At 34.6% G+C, this 17,141-nt stretch overlaps 1 protein-coding gene across 1 annotated transcript in view; it reads right to left on the bottom strand.

The window, feature by feature from the left end:
• Positions 1–478: 478 nt before the first annotated feature.
• The window catches only part of LOC134234321 (uncharacterized), a 33,257-nt gene continuing 16,594 nt past the window's right edge, over positions 479–17,141 (bottom strand). Inside the window, exons 15-18 of the mRNA XM_062716373.1 lie at positions 15,909–16,331; positions 6,760–7,218; positions 4,226–4,345; positions 479–2,760 (exon numbers count right to left, since the gene is read on the bottom strand). Coding sequence (XP_062572357.1) covers positions 2,081–2,760; positions 4,226–4,345; positions 6,760–7,218; positions 15,909–16,331 — 1,682 coding nt within the window. The 3' untranslated portion in view covers positions 479–2,080. The remainder of the gene's footprint in view (positions 2,761–4,225; positions 4,346–6,759; positions 7,219–15,908; positions 16,332–17,141) is intronic.

The following is a 17,141-nucleotide window of genomic DNA, read 5'->3' as shown; positions in this document are numbered from 1 at the left end:
CTTGCATATTTAAAAAAAATCAAAATTCTTTAAATTTAGCCTTAGTTACCAATGTTTATCAGCATGGTTTGAAATTAGAAGTGATTTACGGTGTTTTCTTTGAAAGGAAACACTTCATACACTATGCATTATGAACCGATGGAAGTAAGTAGGAGAAAGTAAAGTACCAAATAAGTGTAAAACTCATGCAATTAACTTTCTTTAAAAGCCTGGATACCTATGATTTTTATTCCTAAAATGTATTTATTGATCAATTATCAATTAAAAAATATGCAGTAAATAGTTCAAATCGCATTTCCTGAAAAATTATTTCAGATTTACTTATTTTCCCTATATAATATGATTAAATTTAAAGATGAAGTTTAAAGAAACACCGTGGGTAAATACATTTTAATTTGAGAATTAGAGACATCTTTGTGAGCATTTTCAATTACTTAATACCTGATTTTCAGAACCTGAGGATCGGATAACCTTAAAACATTTCATTGATTAAAATAAGAAATTTGAAGAGTATGCTATAAATTAATTACCCAAAGTAGGGCTAAATCAACATCTAGACAAAATTGTGGATGCAAACAAATAAATACACATAGATGTTGTCATTCTACAGATTATATTTGAGATTTATTTTGCAAACCGACCAAAAAAAACAACCTTTTGTTTACAAAAAGTGGTCATTAAAAGCTCAAATGATACAAAATCTTTTGTAATATTTTAATTATTGGTATATAATCTGTGTGCACATTTTAAGTTCTTTACATTGCATAAAAAATAATTTACTATATTGTACTAAGAGAATAACAAGCATTAAAAGTAGAGATGACAACAACTAACAGTTAACCAACGAATCGGTAGAAAAGATGGTAACTGGTTAAAATTTTCATAACCAGTTAGTTAATATTTTTTGTAGTATATGTACCTTCTCTTCTTTAGAAAATAAAACCTTAGGCACTGTGTTTAAAAGTACAATGTTGTATTCAAACAATTTGTCATTTCACAAGATGCCACTGTTTTCAAAACATGTTCTCCCAAAATTCACCCTTATAATTGTGAAAACTATAATCAACAGCTTTGCAATTTTCAACACCTTGAAAACACATAGAAGGCATTTTTTAAATACACCTAAAACTATCCAAAGATAAAAAATAATAGTGTAAGAGAGTCAATAATTAAGAAGTACACCTCATTCACTTTCAGTGGTGAAAAGATATTGGTTCAACATTCCCACATTTTTTTTAATTTAATAATTCTACTGTGATTCATCTTTGGCATCCAAGAAAATTCTTGTGAAAAGGCAGGGAAGTTGTTGATTACATCAACATGATTCTTTTTTAAAGAAAAATTAACCAAATGAATTCTAATTTAATATCAGATTTGCCCTTTAAAAAAAAAAATTGCTTTGTAATGATATATAATTTGAATAGTATTATCATAATCTGTTCCATTAACTTGATACTGGGTCAGAAATATTTACAATTAACTGGTTACAAAATATTATTTGAATGCCATCTCTAATTAAAAGGTTAAAAAACAATAATGAATAACTACTTTGACACTCATTGTACATGTATTTGCTTTTCACATAATATTACATCAAAATTGAATTTTCCTACCATAACCATGTCTGAAAACTATACTTAAACACACACACACACACCAAATATTACAGATATATTCACCTAAAGAGGCTGAAAATAAATATGTAGAAAAATATTTCCTGTGTAATACATGTAGTATTTAACAAAATGGAAAAAAAAGTTGATTTTGAAAAAAAAATTCCCTACTTTAAATTCAGACATACATGTATTTATCACAGGGAAACTCAGTCTGTTTGGGAATTAAAGCAGGCATTTATATTTCAGCGATTAAATGCAAGTTTTACTCACCAAATATAATCAAAGTAATAATATACAGTTGCAACTCTCCAAAGAAAAAGTCTCCATTTTTTTTTGCAATAAATTAAACTAGACTAGGATAAGTTTGAGCAACATATTTCATACAACTCAAACTTGGATACATGTGAAAATTTTCTAATATAATACTAGTACATTGATGCACAACTAGACATTAAAAATGCAGGTTACGTTCCATCTGAGACAATCTGTGAAGTCTTCTGCTTAAGTTTTTGAAATCTAGCCAATAAATCATCAGTGCTGCTCGGTCCTGCACCACCATCTTTATCAGTGTTTAAATTTATCTGTGTGTTCTTTTTAGCTGGAGTTGTGCCCCCTTCCAGACTAAAACCATCCTTAAATGGAACAAAGGATTCATCCAGGTCGTCTGACGTATCTAGAGCCTCAGAAGAATTGTCTTTGGGTTTAGGACACACTGGAGAGTCAGGAAAAGATGTTTTCTTAGGCTGATCAAAAAATCCCTCCTGCGGGGACTGAAGGAAGGGGGAGAACTGATGTTCCGGGGATTTCCCCATCAGGTCGTCCAGAACCTCCATTGACAGTTCCAGTTGTTCCCAGGTCCGACTCAGCTGTCTATCCAATATTAAGCGGTCCACACCCCTAGAGAGATGGTGGTGGACAGGGTTTCCATTTAAGTCGGACACCTTTGGAGATCTATTGTTGACTAGTTTTTGACCATCTTTGGCCCCTGATACATTCTGCCCAGAGTTTACAGGAGGAGAGATCACACTGGACTGGTTTTCTGGCTCCATGTCCTCTGCAGAATCGTTCAGACTAAACACAGGCATTTCAACACTGTCCAAGTCTCCATGCATGTCTGCAGTACAGAGGAATTCATCAAAAATGTCTGAAAGAGCAAAAATAATCAGGAAAATTAATCTTTACCAACAATTCGCTCCAATTCCCGCTCCTAATGAAAAATTTCATTTGTCTATAGTTAGCTCTCTGATAAAGTAAGCAGATAACATATTGGATTTTTTTTTCATTTCCACGAAAACCCTCCTGACATTAACGACGAATAAATATCCTGACGCAATCATCAAAGATAGTGATAAAACTTTAATATGATTCTGAGTATTATTGCATTGTCTTTGGTTATCTTTGTGAACATCCCTTCCATCAATAAAAGCTCAATAGTTTCTCTCATATCACGGAGGGATAACAATTACATCAATGTTTCCTCCAGCTAATGGGGTACACCAGGCCTGTATAACTAGTGATGTGCACCATTATGCTGTGTAAAGGGTAGATATGACCTATTGTTGACACTATACATAGGAGGTTAAGAATAGAAATAAATACTAGAACCTATGGTTATGTCTTACGTTCTTGTATCTTTGTTTAGCAAAATAATTACCTTTTCATCTAATCAGCAAAGTCCTTGACATACATTAATTATTTATTTGTTTATGTGTTCACAGGTAAAATATTGTTTACAATACCGGGGGTATGTTAAAATAAGTGTAAGAGATTCTTAATGCACAATGCCCTTCTCAAAATTGTATTAATGTACATGTATAATCATACAATTCTGACAAAATTCTTGATTCAGAGATATGTCAATTGTTTCAGAATCTAAAGTCTGTGGAATTCTTCAAAATCAAAAATGCAGCCATGGTTTTATTATAATTAACAATGAGATAATGTGACACTGTATGGAAATTACTGAAACCATGTACATGCACTGAAATCTGATAAGCTTTGGCTTATTTTGCTACATACTGGGTACCAGTATGCATTACAAGCTGTAAAAGTTTTATAATACAGGGAATTTGCCTCATTGAATGCTTATGGGGAATGAGGCACCAAATGGGAGTAGGGGATTGTTTAGGGAACATCTGTAATGGTCTGTTACAATTAGAGCAAGTTTTACTCATGTCTAACAACTTACTTACATCTCTCTTTCTTTAATTTAGAACATTTAAGTTTTCCTTATTCCTGTTCAACGTGCTATGACCTTCCAGATGTTTTTTTTTGCTCTTGTCCCAATAACACCTCGAATGCCAAAGTGGCATACTATTCACAATAGCAAGCTTAGTTGTTAAGAAATGATCTGATTTCATGCATTTCCTTGGTGAGATTGACCTTATAATTATCTCCTCACCATGGCGTTGGAGGGGAAATAGTAATTCAATTATGTGTGTGTGTTTGTTTGTGGGTGAGTGCTGTGTGAAACAGTAGTGATGTAGTTTGCATTGGGATCGATGTCAAATACTGCCTCGATTTATAAATATGCTCTTTGCAAACGGATGCTCCACATTGTGGTGCCCTTGTTACATTTTAGTTAAATATGACCTGATTCCCTGCCTTACCTGGGTGACCTTGACCTTTATTTGAGCCTCCCACGCTGGACTCCTCCCCTCCCATGGCCTCCCTGTAGATTTTCCTAATGTCCTCTGACAGGGGACTTTCCTGGAAGTTTATAGAATCTTCTGAAAAACAGAAAGATGTTAAATGATAACCTTCATGTTTTCACAGAATAACATTCACTGAAATTCTTGATGAATAATTATGATCAAATAGACAATGGAATTTTTAACATTCTTTTCCTGTCCAAAGTCTGATACACCAAACACAGACAGAAAAAAGATAATCTTAAGGGTACAGTAAAAGCTTTCAGGGTTGAAAAATTACTGTACCGACCAAACAGGAGCGATGAATACTCTCCCAAATAAATAAAAGATTCAAATTTCGAGCAAACCCTGCAACCTTGCTTGGTTATTTATGTCTTCTAGAATTCTGAGGCTATTATAAGTGAGTGGACCTGGAATTAAACCTACACAGATTTACATAGGGTTGATACATAGGGACCTAACTGCAATATTGAATTCTTCTATTATTCATCAGGATTATATCTGTTAGATTTTCTTTACAAAACACTTCTATTCCTCTAGCCTACAGGACACACACTTTGGATGTTGACGTCTCCTGCTAGGCCTTGTCAATCTGTCTAATCAACTAATATCTCTACAAGGAACTTATAATTTAATGTCATACCATAATGAGAGAAGTCTGATGAAAAAAACAAAATAGCTTTGCTGTCTGAAAATCTAAGAAGCTTCATTTAAGATCAATAAACAAGCCAGTTCCTGGACAAGTCAAGAGGGACCTAATAAAATACTAATCTTCCAGGCTGATGCCATCTTTTGATGGATTGAAAGTTCTGATTTACTGTTAGGGCTTCTTATTAAATTCATTATTTCCTACAATGTCAGAAACATCAGGTACTGGGTTCTCTTCCTTTATTAATCAACAACTTATTTTCAAGAAGAGTACCTTCACAGGTCCTTTTTTTAAATCAAAAAACTTAAAAGTTTATCCTTGTAAGTTGTATTCACATCCTTTCCCATTCTCTTCTTTTTGTTATTTAAGGAAGATCTAAACTATCATGAGAAAATGTTTTAAGATATCAAATAAATTGATATAGAGGTGTAAATACTGAGTTTATATATTACATTTTTAAAAATATTTAGTACCTGATTTACTTAATTATGTTCCCCAAACGAAGTTGGGGAACACATTGTTTTTACTCTGTTTCTTACTATTATTATTATTTCTTCCTGGGAAAATTTTGTCCGCGAGTGATCTTGTAAACTACACATCTGACTTAGGTGAAACCTTTTTAGGGTCAGTAGGCATGTTATGTAGATTTGCGGAACAAAGGTCATTTTGCACGCACGTGCTTGCAAGAGCACGCACGAGCAACACGTAAAATGACCAATATAATAGATATAGCCGTGACTTTTCTATTTTTTGATTATATGCTTTGAAACTCATAATATAAGTATATTTTAGATGTACCTCATGCGGTTTTAGTACAGATAACCCCTGATAGACAGGCTTTGAAACTCATAATATAAGTATATTTTAGTAGTACAGACGTGATGACAGGGTCAAAATAGCATGATCTCACGCGCATGCACGTGCGCTTCGCTCTGATTGGTTGAAACTAAAGTCTCAGTATCTTTCTTGTTTTTTGACAAAATCCTTTGAAATTTTGAACATGGTCATACATTATGAGGTTCTACAGTATGATATATAAGACTTATCATGAAAGCATGCACATGCACGTGTGCTGCAATCTGATTGGCTGAAACTTTAAATGCCTACTTTCTTAGTTTTCAACATAACAGGATGAAATTTAGAATATGAAGAGGTAAAATTGATTCCTACATTATGGTACAATCAAAATTGAATGCATGAAAATGCTTGCATGTACATGCGTGCACAAAATATGCTAAATGACCAATATATTTGAAAAACAGTAACATGTATATTTTAAAGATTTTCTAATTGATTCTCATGAAATATAGATAATTTAATGGTTTAGACAACATGCCATTATCATCTTGCATGTGCGTGCCCGTGCTTGTGCATACAATGCGTTAAATGACATATAGTTGATATCATTGTAACTTTTATAATTCTTTGATGAAATCCCCCGATACTGATCAAATTTCAATAATGTCTTACACGAATTAGGCACAAAAAGGGAGTTGGGGAGCGTTTGGGGAACATCTGTAATGGTCCCCATTACAATTAAAACTAGTTTTTCTTTCTTTTCTTGATTATCTCTCCTTCTAATGGGACTTGGCACTTCATTTTAACAATTTAGAATCCACAGTAATATTGGTTAAAAAATGGTCCAGTAGTTCTTGAGAAGAATTTGAAAATGTAAAAAGTTGACAAACAGATAGACAGACAAAAGATGAGTAATCAGGCCTCAGGGTCATGAAACAGATTTATTTTCAAATTTAAATTTAAAGTATAAAATAAAAACTTTGACTTAAGCTTGAGATGTTTCATGATTCCGGGGCCAGAACCCTTCCTTTAGCAGGACACTTACTGATGATAGGGATTCCCGCTGAGGGGGTAATAGGTACAGGTATTCCTTCCTGTCTCAGCTCTACATCAACCTCTTCATCAAAGGAGGGTAGGACCGAGTTCTGGTATTCTGGTACTGAAGCAATGCAGGCTGCTGGGGTGGCAACATTTTCTTTGTCTGATGCCTCTAATCCTTGAGATGACCTTGAACTCTCAAGATCAGATAATGCATCTACTTGTTTTTCTAAAATTCCCTGACTTTTTTCAGTAGGTTCAAACTCCAAGTGATCTAAGAATTCAGCCACAGGTGAATGGGGCCGCTGTAGATAAGGGGCCGATTTGTCTGTCCGTGTGAAGTCACCACTACAGTTTATTTCACTCAAACCTCTCTCTAAATCCTCCACTGATTTCTCAATATGAAGCATCTTTTTACTTTCTCCAATATCACTTTTCAATTCACCTTCAGTGAAATGTTTCCCATCTGAAAATATAAATGCACTGCAATAAGGATTACTGTAAGTGTGAAATATAGCAACAAGGGTTTGATTGTGCTGAAGAATTTTCCACAGTTCAGAGAATCGGTGAAATTGTGTGTGTTTCCACACAAAAAAATGTCAAATACCTAGTCTTAAACAAATCCTTAACATGAATGACAGAACAATTGACAGAGGAAATAAATACAGTAGACTACTATATCAGCTGACATCTCACCTTTTTAGTATGGTTGACCGATCTGACATTAATAAAACTATATTCCTCAGTAGCCTTATAAATCCAGACATCCAGCTAACACTTTTACACCGATTTTGTCAACAATTTCTAGACTTTTCTCATCACAACACAACAATTACACCTGCCCGATAGGGCTGTCTGTTGTCATTCATTTCACCCTAAATGCTAATCAAAGCTGGCTGTGATTTCTATTTATAGCTCACTTCAAAACACACACTGAGCGTGCCCTTACAAATGTTGCTTAATCAAGATCCAATATGATGCATATCAAGAGCATTTTCATGTCTTCCAGATGGTTCAACTTTTCCTTTAAATTCTTGGCACGGTCACAATAGTATTTTAACATGTAAACTAACTGAATTGAACTGAATTGTAAACATATCAACAACCTTAACCTTAGGAAAATTTTATTCTAAATTTATTTGATGATAATTTCTGTACACCATAGATCATAAAAAGGTCATAAAAATGACTAGAACAATAAACTTGTCAGGACTCATAAAAAATAAATATCTTATTAAAGGTTATTTTCTAGCAAGATTCAAAAAGAGAAAAATAAAATAAATCAAATTAAGCTACTCATCTCCCCTCCCTAATTTTCAATAAAACAAATAAGTAACATTAGTTACATTTATCATGTTTATGGGACACAGTAGTAAAACTGATTCTATACATCAGTAGTTGTATTTAGTTACAAATCCTTACTGTTTATTTTCTGCATACATTTGTTATAACAATGTTTTATTAATTTGCATGAATAACTTAAATGAACAATAAATCATTTTAATATGATATTTTGTGTCTAGCTTGTATTATTTAAACATTTCCATAAAATTTATCAATCTGTTAGGGGGAAAAGATCAAGTGTAATAAATTTCAGGAATTATTTAAAACATAAAATTTCAATAAATTATAAACATTGCATTTCAGACTAAGTAGGCTACAAAATAGAGTACAATTTCAGGGTCTCTTGGCCTCAAAAGAAAACAGGATATGTAATATATAAGTATATGTGGTCACTGAGAGTATGCATGTTGTCTACAGGATCAAATTAAGGCCATTACAGAGAGAAAATCAATAGTAATGAACACAATATTGTATGTGGTGGTACACTGATTAGCTCCACGGCAGATGAGAATAATAAAGCTATAATAAGATTTACAAATGCTAGCCCAATGAGACAGAGAAAATCCCTGAAAATAAGTTCCCAAAATTAAAATTTTATGATTACCCTACACTTTCTTGAAATATATTGTTTTCATTGCCTACAGCTAGCTACCAGAGTGCATTTTACAGAACCAAATGCAATATCCAATATTTCAACATATCTGGACCATGAACTGATACACAAATAATATATGAGATACAATGGAGAACTGAGACAGCTGATGCCAATATAATGCAATAATATACTACCAGTAACTTATCAAGTTATAAATGGAGAGTTAAGCACAATCATAAATAATTTAGTAATTGAACTCAACAGAGAAGTTTTACATATTTTGATATTATTATCAGGGAGTGGGGGGTATCACTCCTGTATTGTCTCTCCTAATTGCTTCACAAAGCAACTTTGTAAAGGTGGAGGAGGGGGGGGGAACAATAACAGGAGTTTTTAAGAGATTTAAGTTCAGTCCCCGAGCATGCTGAATTGTTCCAATCTCCAGTTTTTTTCATTTGGTCACTGTTTGTTCAGCATTTGTTCAAGGTCTCTTCAGCTTGTGCTCACCGTTCTTAGTTTTGCATTAAACATTCCCCAACTTCTCGCATTCATTGTTCACAAAGAGTTGTTATTGCTCACCATTAGTTCACTTTGCATTCACCTTCCATTCAGCATTCACTAATGTATCAAACTGTGTTTCTTTGTTGTCACTGGACATGTTAGAAGGATTGAAATTTTAAAGGAAAATATGTGTGCAAGGGCCTAGAGGTATTGAAGAACAGATTGTGACTCCCTGGCAGAATTGCAATTAAAGCATTGATAACTGTCACGACCTGAAACAGTAAAACTCGCTTAGTACGAAAACAGATATTGCGAATTCACGGATATAGCAAAGTTCTCTTGGATCCCCAACTATACAAATTTAACAAATTCCTTATACGGATATAATGAATTACAGAGATAGCAAAGTAATTTCATAGGTCCCAGTGACTTTGTTATAACAGAGTTTTGAAAATCATCCCATTTTAAAGCTGATAAAATAAAATATTCTAAATTTTCCTTACTTGACAATCTACTATTTGGAGTTCAATCCTTGGCAATGCATTGTTCTTTCGGCATAAAATTGTTCGAATCATTAGATTATCACTGCTGTCACTACTGTAAACAAGAGGCCCATGGGCCACATCGCTCACATGAGTAACTTTGGTGATGCACTTCTTTACCAGATTTCCCCTCTTCTTACATCTATTGTGGCCCCCTACCCCCTCCCAAACCCCATCTTTATTTGAATAATTAAGAATCTACACTACCCCAGATTGCTTCCACCTAAGTTTCAGCTTTCCTGGCCCACTGGTGCTTGAGAAGAAGAATTTTCCAATATATTTCTATATAAAACTATGATTCCCTAATGTGGCCCCTCCCTACCCCCCCCCCCCCCCCCCCCCCCCCCCCCCCGGGTCATGATTTTTAACAATTAGAATCTACACTACCCAAAGGCCCACTGGTTCTTCAGAAGAAGATTTTTAAAGATTTTTCCTATATATTTCTATGTAAAACTTGGATTCCCTATTGTGGCCCCGCCCTAACCCCAGGGGTCATGATTTTTACAATTTAGAATCTACACTTCCCGATGATGCTTCCACAAAAGTTTCAGCTTTCCTGGCCCACTGGTTCTTGAGAAGATTGTTTTAAAGATTTTTCCTTTATTACATTTTTACCCGTGAAATACTGTAATTTATTCATTGAATAAAAATGATATCCTGTCACAGTGTGAAAGGATATCAAAATGATATCCTGTCACAGTGTGACGAATATCAGAAGTGCGGGAAAACCTTCGATTTCCCTTCCCATAACGAAGATTGTTGCCAAAAAATCTTCCTTGACCAAATATAAGATAGTTGTAAATAAATAAACCATTCTGATAGCGAATAAAACTGTCAAAATTACCAAAAATATGTTGCTAAATCCATGTTTTCAGTGTTTTCACCTCACTTAGCTATGACGTCTCAACCGCTCAACTATGACGTCATGTAGCCTGTAACTGTATTACAAAAAGACAGAGGCAAAGGAAAAATCAAAGTTTTTTTTTTAAATGTAATAAACAGAAAATTCAATGTTTTGTAGTTGAATATGGAATTTATTTCACTCGTGAGACAGGATTTTTTGATATTTTCACTCGTGCTTCGCACTCGTGAAAATATAAAAAATCCTGTCCCACTCGTGAAATAAATTCCATATTCAACTACAAAACATTGAATATCCTCTATATATACAGTAAAATTCGGTTATAGCGAAGTCCTAGGGACCTGTGAATTTAATTCGCTATATCCGTAATTCGTTATATCAGTATAACGAATTCGTAAAACCATATAAAGTGAAATCGCAATATGCATGTTTTCCTTCAAGTATTACTACCAAATATGTTAGGGAAGCAAATATTACAAAACATACCTTCGATAACTAAGGATTTTATTGTGAATTGAATTATATATACAATTCCATGAACAAAAATAAGTTAGTTCAATTTATCAAATTTTGAGATCTCTAAAAGTTCGTTGTAAAAGATGTAAATTTCATTATATTTAACTTCAACGGGACCCAAAATCAGTTCGCTATATCCGTAAATTCCTTATATCAGAGTTTGTTATAACCGTAAAATTTTACAAGGATTTGTTGAGATTTTTGCCGGGGACCCAGAAAAACTTCGCTATATCCCTGAATTCGCTATATCCATGTTCGTACTAAACGAGTTTTACTGTACATTGTATTTCTATGTAAAACTTGGATTGCCCATTGTGGCCCCGCCATACCCCCAGGGGTCATGATTTTTAAAATTAGAATCTACACTACCCAAAGATGCTTTCACTAAGTTAGAGCTTTCCTGGCCCACTGGTTCTTCAGAAGAAGAAGTTTAAAGATTTTTCCTATATATTTCTATGTAAAACTTGGATTCCCTATTGTGGCCCCGTCCTACCCCCGGGGGTCATGATTTTTACAATTCAAATTCTACACTACTTCAGGATGCTTCCACATAAGTTTCAGTTTTCCTGGCCCACTGGTTCTTGAGAAGATTTTTTAAGATTTTTCCTATATATTTCTATGTAAAACTTTGATTCCCTATTGTGGCCCCGCCCTACCCCCAGGGGTCATGATTTTTAAAATTAGAATCTACACTACCCAAGGATGGTTCCACAAAAGTTTCAGCTTTCCTGGTCCACTGGTTCTTGAGAAGAAGATTTTTAAAGATTTTTCCTATATATTTCTATGTAAAACTTGGATTCCCTATTGTGGCCCCGCCCTACCCCCGGGGGTCATGATTTTTACAATTTAAAATCTACACTACTTCAGGATGCTTCCACATAATTTTCAGTTCTTCTGGCCCAGTGGTTCTCAAGAAGAAGATTTTTTAATGACCCCACCCTATTTTTGTATTTTCTTGATTATCTCCCTTTGGAAGTGGACCTGGCCCTTTATTTAACAATTTAAATTTCCCTTCACCCAAGTATGCTTTGTACCAAGTTTGGTTAAAATGGCCCAGTGGTTCTTGAGAAGAAGTTGAAAATGTGAAAAGTTAACAGACGGACGGACAGACAGACGGACAGCTAGACGGACGGACGGACGACGGACAATGGGTGATCAGAAAAGCTCACTTGAGCAAAGCTCAGGTGAGCTAAAAATGCCATGTGCCCCAGAAATCTTGCGAGATAGAGCTTTCTCAACTCCCCAGCAAAAGAGTGGTAGTAGGTTAGATAATGACGTCAATTACACATTGATGGAGAAAATCATTACATTTCATATGCTATTTAAAGAACATTTGCATGACTACAGGTGTGACAAATTTCATTCTGATCTGAACTGTAGTTTTGTATATATATAGAGAAATATAGAGATAGTTAGCGAACTTTTTGATCACCCCTCGTAAATTGTTCATCTTGCATTTGTTTCTTTGCCTTACACTTTGTGCTTGCATTACGATTTGGCGTTCAATGTCTTTTCACTTTAACTGATGGTTAGCTTTACTGTTCACCCACTAATTCAGCATTGGCTCATTTAGAATGTTTCAGAGACTGTACTTCTGACTCCCATGCTTCAATTTTAGTGTCAAACCTTGTATTTCTGTATTTCGTGACCATGTGGTGTGATTTGGTGATAAGTTAGAGAGATATCACTAACTTACATGTGTGGTGTAGTTCAGTAGTCAGGGGATGACAAATCCCATTGCCCAACGCCCGGGGCTTGTGGATTTTAGAGTTGGGCAAGTGAAACTTTATCAGCTACTAGCCCGTGGGCAAGTGACTTGTCAAAAATAAAATCAATACGTAAGCCATAGATTTGAAGCTGGGCAAAGGGTTTGTATGATCTTCTCAGTTTTTGTCTTCCTCCTTTTTGAAATATTTATAAATGCAGCATGGAAGGGCAAGCAAAAATTCAGGAAGGGCAAGTGAATTTTGACAATGTACTTGCCCTTGGACAAGTGCCTTAAAAATCTATTTGTCCGCCCCCAAGTAGTACATAAAGTTATCACTAACTTACATGTGTGGTGTAGTTCAGTAATACAATGTACATAAAGTTATCACAAACTTACATGTGTGGTGTAGTTCAGTAATACATAAAGTTATCACAACCTTACATGTGTGGTGTAGTTCAGTAATACATAAAGTTATCACTAACTTACATGTGTGGTGTAGTTCAGTAATACAAAGTACATAAAGTTATCAGTAACTTACATGTGTGGTGTAGTTCAGTAATACATAAAGTTATCACTAACTTACCTGTGTGGTGTAGTTCAGTAATATATGAAGTTATCACTAACTTACCTGTGTGGTGTAGTTCAGTAATACATAAAGTTATCACTAACTTACCTGTGTGGTGTAGTTCAGTAATACATAAAGTTATCACTAACTTACCTGTGTGGTGTAGTTCAGTAATACATAGTTATCACTAACTTACCTGTGTGGTGTAGTTCAGTAATACATAAAGTTATCACTAACTTACCTGTGTGGTGTAGTTCAGTAATACATAGTTATCACTAACTTACCTGTGTGGTGTAGTTCAGTAATACATAAAGTTATCACTAACTTGCCTGTGTGGTGTAGTTCAGTAATACATAAAGTTATCACTAACTTACCTGTGTGGTGTAGTTCAGTAATACATAAAGTTATCACTAACTTAGCTGTGTGGTGTAGTTCAGTAATATATAAAGTTATCACTAACTTACCTGTGTGGTGTAGTTCAGTAATACATAAAGTTATCACTAACTTACATGTGTGGTGTAGTTCAGTAATACATAAAGTTATCACTAACTTACCTGTGTGGTGTAGTTCAGTAATACATAAAGTTATCACAAACTTACATGTGTGGTGTAGTTCAGTAATACATAGTTATCACTAACTTACCTGTGTGGTGTAGTTCAGTAATACATAAAGTTATCACTAACTTACATGTGTGGTGTAGTTCAGTAATACATAAAGTTATCACTAACTTACATGTGTGGTGTAGTTCAGTAATACATAAAGTTATCACAAACTTACATGTGTGGTGTAGTTCAGTAATACATAAAGTTTATCACTAACTTACATGTGTGGTGTAGTTCAGTAATACATAAAGTTATCACTAACTTACCTGTGTGGTGTAGTTCAGTAATACATAGTTATCACTAACTTACCTGTGTGGTGTAGTTCAGTAATACATAAAGTTATCACTAACTTACCTGTGTGGTGTAGTTCAGTAATACATAAAGTTATCACTAACTTACATGTGTGGTGTAGTTCAGTAATACATAAAGTTATCTCTAACTTACCTGTGTGGTGTAGTTCAGTAATACATAAAGTTATCACTAACTTACCTGTGTGGTGTAGTTCAGTAATACATAAAGTTATCACTAACTTACCTGTGTGGTGTAGTTCAGTAATATATAAAGTTATCACTAACTTACCTGTGTGGTGTAGTTCAGTAATACATAAAGTTATCTCTAACTTACCTGTGTGGTGTAGTTCAGTAATACATAAAGTTATCACTAACTTACCTGTGTGGTGTAGTTCAGTAATACATAAAGTTATCACTAACTTACCCATGTGGTGTAGTTCAGTAATACATAAAGTTATCACTAACTTACATGTGTGGTGTAGTTCAGTAATACATAAAGTTATCTCTAACTTACCTGTGTGGTGTAGTTCAGTAATACATAAAGTTATCTCTAACTTACCTGTGTGGTGTAGTTCAGTAATACATAAAGTTATCACTAACTTACCTGTGTGGTGTAGTTCAGTAATACATAGTTATCACTAACTTACCTGTGTGGTGTAGTTCAGTAATACATAAAGTTATCTCTAACTTACCTGTGTGGTGTAGTTCAGTAATACATAAAGTTATCACTAACTTACCTGTGTGGTGTAGTTCAGTAATACATAAAGTTATCACTAACTTACCTGTGTGGTGTAGTTCAGTAATACATAAAGTTATCACTAACTTACCCATGTGGTGTAGTTCAGTAATACATAAAGTTATCACTAACTTACATGTGTGGTGTAGTTCAGTAATACATAAAGTTATCTCTAACTTACCTGTGTGGTGTAGTTCAGTAATACATAAAGTTATCTCTAACTTACCTGTGTGGTGTAGTTCAGTAATACATAGTTATCTCTAACTTACCTGTGTGGTGTAGTTCAGTAATACATAAAGTTATCACTAACTTACATGTGTGGTGTAGTTCAGTAATATATAAAGTTATCACTAACTTACCTGTGTGGTGTAGTTCAGTAATACATAAAGTTATCACTAACTTACATGTGTGGTGTAGTTCAGTAATACATAAAGTTATCACTAACTTACCTGTGTGGTTTAGTTCAGTAATACATAAAGTTATCACTAACTTACATGTGTGGTGTAGTTCAGTAATACATAGTTATCACTAACTTACCTGTGTGGTGTAGTTCAGTAATACATAAAGTTATCACTAACTTACATGTGTGGTGTAGTTCAATAATACATAAAGTTATCACTAACTTACATGTGTGGTGTAGTTCAGTAATACATAAAGTTATCACTAACTTACCTGTATGGTGTAGTTCAGTAATACATAAAGTTATCTCTAACTTACATGTGTGGTGTAGTTCAGTAATACATAACGTTATCTCCAACTTACCTGTGTGGTGTAGTTCAGTAATACATAAAGTTATCTCTAACTTACATGTGTGGTGTAGTTCAGTAATACATAAAGTTATCACTAACTTACCTGTGTGGTGTAGTTCAGTAATACATAGTTATCACTAACTTACCTATATCCTGTGACTGGTCCATGAACGGAGAGTTGAGGACACCTGAGGACAGGACCTCCTCCACCAGATAATCTGATGGCGACTTCTGGACACGGAGTGGGGACCCCTTAGGAGTTTCCCCAAATATCTCATCCACTAAAAAATCAGTCGCTGACTTATTCATGTCACTGTGCATGCTGCCACCTTGTTCCACTTTAACATCAGTTCTATATTTGTTTGTTGGGGTTTTATCACAGAATGGCTCATTGTTATTAAAATTATTGAGAGAATGATTTTTCCTAGGTGTTGATTGTGCACTAGAATTTCTTGATGTTGAAGTAATCAGAGTTGATTGCTCCCTCTGCACTAAAGTTGACACATCAGCAGAAAGCCTATCACTCTCATTCAGGGACAGATCCTGTTTCAAGTCCAATGCTTTTAGGCCTAAAAAATAAAGATATGATTAATTTTATGCTTAAGCAATAAAGGTGAATTGTGTGGCCGATGCGAGTAATCCCAGTAATCAGATAAGACAGCGTCTGTTAGAACACACAAATGTTTTTGAAATCTTTAACTAAACTGATATACAGACATTATCACAATCCAATAAGAGGTAGCTATAGAGTGATTGTGGGGATTTTCATGTAAGATTAAAGGTCAGCACAGAAGCCTCAACATCAAAGATGCCAACATTTTTCAGGTTTTACAGTTTACAGAATTGTAACATTATAGTACCTAAAGGAGCATTAACTTTCTGCTCCCTCCTGGCTTTGGTGGGGGTGGTTTACAGTTTATAGCATTGTAACATTATAGTACCTATAGGAGCATTAACTTTCTGCTCCCTTCTGGCTTTGGTGGGGGTGGTTTACAGTTTACAGAATTGTAACATTATAGTACCTATGTGAGCATTAACTTTCTGCTCCCTTCTGGCTTTGATGGGGGTGGTTTACAGTTTACAGAATTGTAACATTATAGTACCTATGTGAGCATTAACTTTCTTCTCCCTCCTGGCTTTGATGGGGGTGGTTTACAGTTTACAGAATTGTAACATTATAGTACCTATGTGAGCATTAACTTTCTGCTCCCTCCTGGATTTGGTGGGGGTGGTTTACAGTTTACAGAATTGTAACATTATAGTACCTATGTGAGCATTAACTTTCTGCTCCCTCCTGGCTTTGGTGGGGGTGGTTTACAGTTTACAGAATTGTAACATTATAGTACCTATGTGAGCATTAACTTTCTTCTCCCTCCTGG

Source organism: Saccostrea cucullata, unplaced genomic scaffold, assembly GCF_032062105.1.
Source record: "Saccostrea cucullata isolate Sc308-1 unplaced genomic scaffold, CSIRO_AGI_Scuc_v1 ctg598, whole genome shotgun sequence".
NCBI lineage: Eukaryota > Metazoa > Mollusca > Bivalvia > Ostreida > Ostreidae > Saccostrea > Saccostrea cuccullata.
The sequence above is the reverse complement of the archived record's forward strand: the minus strand, read 5'-3'. Positions and strand labels throughout refer to the sequence as shown.